The 7,949-nt window shown below is 53.7% G+C and overlaps 1 protein-coding gene across 1 annotated transcript; it reads right to left on the bottom strand.

The window, feature by feature from the left end:
- Positions 1-1,268: 1,268 nt before the first annotated feature.
- On the bottom strand, positions 1,269-3,407 carry dcst2 (DC-STAMP domain containing 2; the record flags this gene model as incomplete). Its single annotated transcript, XM_080774400.1, has 1 exon — positions 1,269-3,407. One exon carries the CDS (start codon positions 3,405-3,407, stop codon positions 1,269-1,271), a length of 2,139 nt encoding a protein of 712 aa, XP_080630526.1.
- Between the last annotated feature and the right edge of the window lie 4,542 nt (positions 3,408-7,949).

The raw sequence follows: 7,949 nt of genomic DNA, 5'->3' as shown, positions 1-7,949 counted from the left end.
CATTTCAGGATGAAGGAATTATAATATTGAATCCTACCTTTCTAAACGTCAGTGACGGCAACCATTCTTCCAGTGTTTAATTAACTCAGCCAGGAATTAAGTCCATTTGACCACAGCTCAACTGCAGGCACCTCAGAAAAAAAACATGAGTTGACAAATAGTGAAAGAGGAAGCACCCTGAAAATGCAGAAATGCTTAAAAAACAAACCGATGGAAGCCAAGCGAAAATGCAGAAATATACTTCACTTTAGTGGAACTAGGACAGAAACTATACCCAGCAGTGTAAAGAGGTCAAGGTCAGGTTAAGACTGATATGATGTTAGGGGACTAAGACTGAGGTTAGGGTTAGGGTAAGAGTTAAGGCTCATACTGTAGGCTACATATAGTCTGGATTTTCAGTGGTGAGGTGACTACCGAACTACAACACGACGTCACTGAGCCACGGTGAAGAGCAATGAACGGCAATGATCTTGAAAACATTGTTTTTATATATATATATATATATATATATATATATATATATATATATGTATGTATCCCATACTGAACGGGAACCCATTTTGGTGTTAGCATCATGTTGTGCTTTAGCTATTGAAAAATAGCAGATCTACAAGCTCATAGCGCGCCACTCGGTGGCGCGCTATGAGCTTGTAGATCTGCTATTTTTGAAAAATCGAAGAACGACTGACATTTTTTGAATCTGATCTCAGGTCAGAATGGGTTAATCAGACCAGTGTGCGTCCAGTGCATGGAAACCTCGTATGAATCTGATCTCAGGTCAGAATGGGATATATACACCGGTACACACACACACACACACACACACACACACACACACACACACAGCCTTGTTGCCCCCAGGCAGAGGAGATGTGTGCGAGGACGAGATGACTCACTATCCTTTTGTCTGTCTAGTTTTATTGGTGATTATTTGTTAGCTCAACGAGTCAGCAGAGTCCGCTGAATGTTGAACAGCATCATCTGCTGCTGCCGAAGAGACAGAGGGCAGCACGCACGCACACACACACACACACACACACACACACACACACACACACACACACACACACACACACACACACACACACACACCCACGCGCACGCACGCACGGAAGGCCAGCACGAAGAGGATGAGTCATAAACAAACAAACAAACAAACAAACAAACAGGCATGAATTAATGACCACTTCCATTTCCGAGAGTGTTCTTCCCTCCTTCTGTTCTCCAGGGAGGGAAGAGAGAGAGAGGTCTTATTTAGACTTAGATGCTTAGACATCCACGTCAGAACCGCCCCGTCCGTCCGTATCATCCACGTCAGAACCGTCCCGGTAGGACGTTTCTGTCTCGCTGTCATCGGCGGTCTTCTCGTCGTCGTCGCTGGAGTCCAGCTCGTCCTGGCTGTCGTCCTCGTAGCTCAGCGGCCCGCCGCACACGGCGCAGCGGTCCCCCAGCGGGCCCTGGCAGCACGCGCGGCAGTACAGGCCCGCGCAGCGGCCCGTCGGGCAGAGGACCATGAGGTCCCGGTCGGGCCCCTCCTTGGCCTCTCCGCAGGCCAGGCAGCGCGCGGGGGCCACGCCCAGCAGGCCGGCCACGCGGGCCCCGCCTCGCACGCGGAGCAGCAGCGTGAGGAGCCTGCTCCTCCACCCGTCTCCTCCTCCTCCTCCTCCCCCGCCCCTCGCCACGGAGGAGGAGGTCACGGCCCTCCACATGGCCCTGCCCAGCGGGACCCTCTCGGACACGATGTGCGCGCGGAGGAACAGGAGCCTCTCGCGTTCCCGCGCCGGGTAGTATCCGGCGCAGATGGCCCGCCGGCAGCGCTGCACCAGGCTGCCCGCCACGCACAGCAGCAGCGCCAGGCCGTACAAGAACCCGATGGCCACGTAGCCGCCGTAGTCCGGCTCCGAGGGCGCCACCAGGCACTCCCGGCTGAGCACGGTGACGTTGCCCCGCTGGAGCACGTCGAACGACGTCGCCACGTCCCGGAAGATGTCGGCCGCCACGCCCGTGCCGTTCACCTGCACGGCCACCCGGACGGGCGCGCGGGCCACCAGGTCTCCCTGGACGTGGCGGCGCACCAGGTCCAGGACCCAGAACACCATGACGTCCGTGCCCACCACCAGGCCGCCCAGCGCCAGGTGGCGGAGCAGGGACGCCACGCCGCGCGCCACCGCCCGCCACTCGTCGGGCGTCAGGCGCGGAGAGGCGGGCGCCACGTAGAGCCGCGCCTCGTCGGCGGTCAGCGGGAGCGCCGCCGCCTCCTCCGCGCCGCCGCTCAGCCTCTCGTCCAGTGCCCGGAAGTCGGCGGTGATGTAGACGTTGTCGTGGTCGCCCTGGCGGAGGTACCGGTGCTTGTACTGCACGGCCCGGTAGTACGCCAGCGCCAGCAGGAGCAGGCCCACGGCGCCCGTCCAGCCCCCCCCTCCCAGGAGGAGGAGGGGGGTCCGGAACCTCCCCAGCTCCTCCGACACCTCCCCCAGGATGCGCTGGGACATCCTCTTCAGGGATTGGCTGCTGTCCACGTCCACCTCCACCGTCACGTCGGCGGAGATGGAGAACTGGAACTCGGCCTTGATGCGCTGGAAGGCCTCGGCCGCCGGCTCCGCCAGCCGGCCCCGGAGCTGCTCGCCCACGTAGGAGGGCAGGACGCAGAAGAGCTGGGGCGCCCTGGCCAGGCCGCAGAGGCCCCGCGCCGCCTCCGCCACGGCGCACAGGAAGTCGAAGGGGCCCAGGAGGCGCGCGCAGTTCTCCGCGGCGTCGTCGAACGCCAGCTGGCACTTCCGGTACGGCGAGCCCATCCGCTCGTTGCACACCTCGCCGATGACCACCAGGAAGTGGAGCACGTTGCGCAGCGTGGCCGCCACGTGGCGCACGCCGTCGGCCAGCGCGTCCGCCAGCCGCCCCACGCGGCCCGCCACCGAGTGGGCGCGGCCGGCGATGTCCCGCAGGGCGTCCAGCGTGCGGCGGAGGGGCGCGGCCGCCCGCCGCGCCAGCTCCAGCGTCTGGCCGGCGAGCAGCTCGCGGCCGCACACCAGGCCGGCGGCGGCGCGCTCGAAGTTGTCGGCGGCGTTGGCGGCGGGGCCGCGCGCCAGCAGCGCGGCGGCGGCGAACAGCAGCAGCCTGGTGCCCGTGGCGGAGCACAGCGCGGGCAGCGTGAGCAGCACGTTGACGCGCACCGCCGGCGACAGGCCGGCGCCGAAGGCGGCCAGCGCCGCCAGCGAGGCCGTGCTGACGGCGCAGAACCGCGGCTCCAGCCTCTGGACCAGCAGCGCCATGGCGCCGTAGGCCGTCGCCACGGCCAGGCCCAGGAAGAACGCCGCGAAGCTCGTCGGCGAAGCTCCTCCTCCTCCTCCTCCTCCCGAACCGGGGTCTAACGGCGGCTCTAACGGGTGTGCCGCCGCCGTCCTCATCGTGGTCATTGTGGAGTCGAGCTCGGCCCCCCCGTTAGATTCCGCTGTCCCGCCGCGTGTGAAGCGGGCTAGCTCGTGTCCTTTGCTCTGCTTCCCTTTCTAGTTGAAGAGGTCAGAATGATGCCGCTCCGTCGATCGTTGTTCTCCATCGCTTGCTTTAAGCACGTGTTCTTGTGGCTAACAGACACACTCCTGCCTCTCTAGCTCTCTCTCTCTCTCTCTCTCTTTCCTTCTGTCTCTATTTACTTTCTCTAAGATGTCTTTGTACACAAGCTGTCTTCTGATGTCACACACCAATCAAACACACCTGGGCACCTGCCTAACGACACCCATTTGCACAGGCGCCACGAGCAGTTCCTTCATGAACAGGTGGTGAAACTTTCCTTTCGGCTTTTTCCAAAGTGCTTTACTGTGTGGAATGCATTCACCCATTCACACATGCACGCACACGGACACACGCACACGGACACACACACACACACACACACACACACACACACACACACACACACACACACACACACACACACACACACACACACACACACACACACACACACCTCACAACCTCTCTCCACGCTTACCTCTCTCTCTCTCTCTCTCTCTCTTGCCCCGCCCCCTTGAGTCTGGAAACCATTTTGATGTTGCTGCAATGGCACTCTTCTCTTCTCTCTCTCTCTCTCTCTCTCTCTCTCTCTCTCTCTCTCTCTCTCTCTCTCTCTCTCAGAGGGGTGTTGGTCCCAGGGTGAGTTTTAAGACCATTTGAACTTGGAGGTGATTTCATCCTCCAGTGGAGCCATGCATGAAAGCTCTTCTTTAGATCTACATCGTCGTCGCCAAGGCACATAAATCGTGGCGGCGGACATATAGATCTGAACATTCTGTCGTGCACGAGGGGGAGGGAGAGAGAGAGAGAGAGGGAGAGAGAGAGAGAGAGAGAGAGAGAGAGAGAGAGAGAGAGAGAGAGAGAGAGAGAGAGAGAGAGAGAGAGAGAGAGAGAGAGAGAGAGAGAGAGAGAGAGAGAGAGAGAGAGAGAGACATAAAGGGGCAGTAGTGGAAAAAGGTTTTACTTAAGAAAAATGATAGGGTCGTTTCGAGGAAGCAATCTGATTGGTTGAAACAGCCTTCTAGCCGAATATATATTCTTTCAGAACTAAACATTTTTCACTCAAATCTTTGCTTCCGAGGGGTTCCTGCAGTAATAACTCAAACATAGGTATTCAGGAAACTGTTTTACATTTTGACATCAGGCCTAAAGGGTTAATCAGAGTAAAACTCAGTATGCTGAGCAGATACTCAGTGTACGGGCGTATCTTTCTTCTAGGAAACTGTAAAAATAAATAAAAAACAGACTTAACAAAAAAATTTAATAAATAAAAAAGATCTCTGTGATCGAGAATGTATAATCTCTCTCAATCTCTCCAGAACAGCAGAATCTTGTCGGCACCACCACCGCCTTAAACACATTGTGTTGTTGTTGTTGTTGTTGTTGTTAGTAGGAATAAACACAGAGGCACCCTGCAGGCAGGAGGACGTGGTCTGAACGACGGGATGAGCCGCAAAGATTTCCTCGATAAACAAAGATTTTTTTCCAAGCGTGACCCCGTGATCTCGTGACCCCGTGACCCTGTGATCCCGCCAAAGCTTGAGCATCACTGAACCGGTGTGTATATTACAGGAAACGTGTCATGATCTGTCACTCCACAGACTCCACATGTCTTCCATCACACTGACTGCACACCTGTCTCCAACTCCCATCAGCCACGCAGTGCTTCCCAATACACACCTGTGAAGCCTTTGCCATTTACCTGCTTCCTATAAATACTGGACTCATTACAAACACTCACTGTCAGAACATTTGTCTTCGTCCCTGAGCCGTACCCCTATGTTCCTGGTTCTGTTGTCTCCTTGAAAGGTTTGCGTTTTGGACATTTAAAGATTTACTGCCTTGTTCGCTACAGTTTTGCCTTTTGGACTTCCCTAGTTTGTTTTGTATTTTTGGAATGTTTTTGGAATTGACTTTGAGTTTCCTGAGCTTGTTACTACCTTTGGATTTTGAATCTTGTCTGTGCAGGCTCTGGCATTTTTGGGTTCAGTCATCCTGCTATCATATAACAAAACTCCCGTTAAACAAACTCCGGTATGCCCGCTTAACTTGAGGGCAAAATACAAAATTACGGGCAGAATACTCCTCCTTTTCCCGCAGTGACAGTTTGCGAGTTGAAAGTGTCAAATGGTTACTTAGTTAAGAAGAGTGTCCTCCCTGTTCTCGTCAGCACACACACACACACACACACACACACACACACACACACACACACACACACACACACACACACACAGCTGAAGCGTGAACGCGAAGAGCAGCTTATAATTGGATGCTAATGTGGTATAGCGAGGTGCCGGGGGCTAAACGTTGTACACAGGACGAGAGGCAAGAGGTGAGGCAGGAGAACCAGCTGCCATCTGCTCCAGCGCTTCTAGAGGGCACATGTACAGGCCCATGTGTGTGTGTGTGTGTGTGTGTGTGTGTGAGTGTGTGTGTGTGTGAGTGTGTGTGTGTGTGTGTGTGTGTGCGTCAGAGGGGACAGATGCTAGCACAGTGGGGGTATGATCCCCCTGACAGGTGACAACTCTAGTGTCTCTGAAAAGCTTCTGCTGAGCAGACCGGGGTCACATTGTTGGTTTAATACGCTGTGGTCCTCAGGGGCGCCTTCACTCCATTTTAACCCATTCTGAACGGGAACCCCTTTTGGGTGTTATAGCATCATGTTATGCTTTAGCGATTGAAAAAATAGCAGATCTACAAGCTCGTAGCGCGCCACCGAGTGGCGTGCTACGAGCTTGTAGGTCTGCTATTTTTTTTAAATCGAAGAACGACTGACTTTTTTTTTTAGAATCTGATCTCGGGTCAGAATGGGTTAATCAGACCAGTGTGTGTGTGTTCAGTGGAAACCTCGTATTAATCTGATCTCAGGTCAGAATGTGTTAACCTCGTGGCGTGGCGTGCTAACTGCACTTTTTGGAACTGGCATGCAGTGCTCTCAGGACGAGCCGTGATTAATGGGCATGCGTTTTGAAGCCAGCCTGTCTATAGTCTATGCACACACACACACTGGACAAAGGCCTTTTTCAGCCTGTCTATAGTCTATGCACACAAGGCCTTTTTCAGCCTGTCTATAGTCTATGCACACACATGGACAAATGCCTTTTCCAGACGGCCAGCGACTGGCACGCCTATACTGTAGTAGTTCATTTTCCAAAGAGATTGCGTGTGTTTATTTTGGACGCGCGGGAGGCGACAACGCAGGGCGTATTCTCGCGCTCGTTTCGTGCACACGACACGTCGCCGGCGACTGACTGACTAGACCTGGATCGCCTTGAGCTTTCTTTTTGTGCTATACGCGGGTCGTCGCGCCGCTAATGAGCACAGAGCTGTCATTGGTCCATGGGGACTATACGTCTGCGTCACACACTGCATGCCCGTGTGAAAAGGCCTCTTAACCCATCCTGGACTGACCTCAACATTTAAATAAATATCTTCTGAATCCTCCAGTTTTCTGAAATGAGCTTGTAACAGCTAAATTACAACATAATGTTTAAAACAACCCCCCAAAATGACACTTCCATGAATGTTGAGCAGACAGGAAGCAGACAGGAAGCAGACAGACAGACAGACAGACAGGAAGCAGACAAAAACACTTCCATGCAGGCTTTCTGCACATTACATTTGAGATGTTGTTTGGCCGGACAGTATATAGCACATTTTGTCCTGAAGATGGCGCCAGAGGAAAGGCTATATACACTTGTGTCCAGGGCATTATGACTTGAATAGGTGTGTGTGTGTGTGTGTGTGTGTGTGTGTGTGTGTGTGTGTGTGTGTGTGTGTGTGTGTGTGTGTGTGTGTGCATGCGCCATTCTAAATTGAGGATTAGAGAGAGGGGAGATGGGGTTAGGAGTTAGAAATGAGGAGTGGGGCTATATTAGAGAGAGAGAGAGAGAGAGAGAGAGAGAGAGAGAGAGAGAGAGAGAGAGAGAGAGAGAGAGAGAGAGAGATGAGGGGGAGAGAGAGAGAGAGAGGAGAGAGAGAGAGAGAGAGAGAGAGAGAGAGAGAGAGAGAGAGAGAGAGATGAGGGGGGCTGAGATCAGTTAGTCAAGGGATTTGCTTGATTGATTTTATTGAGTAGCAAAAATGTGTCTAAAATGATAACACGAAAAAACACTCTGTCTTAATTGTTTCTATGGTTTTCACATGACCCCCCCCCCCCACACACACACACACACACACACACACCCACCCCTTTCGACTTCCATATTTGGAGACTGGGACATTGGACAATGCCTCTCTCAACCAATCACAACGCGAGGTCGGGACCTGACCGTGACATGACATCAACTCCCGACATAAAAGAGAGAGTTCATTCCAGGTTTGGTGTAGAGTTCACTCCAGGTTTTGTGTATATAGTGTTGTTTTGCAGTGTGTTTTTTTGGTCACATGAAGCTAAATTGAACATCTTTTGAAAAAGAGATATTTGTAACACG

Source organism: Protomyctophum bolini, assembly GCF_963924005.1.
Source record: "Protomyctophum bolini genome assembly, chromosome: 10".
NCBI lineage: Eukaryota > Metazoa > Chordata > Actinopteri > Myctophiformes > Myctophidae > Protomyctophum > Protomyctophum bolini.
Note: the sequence above shows the minus strand (reverse complement) of the source record. Positions and strands in the feature narration are given on the sequence as shown.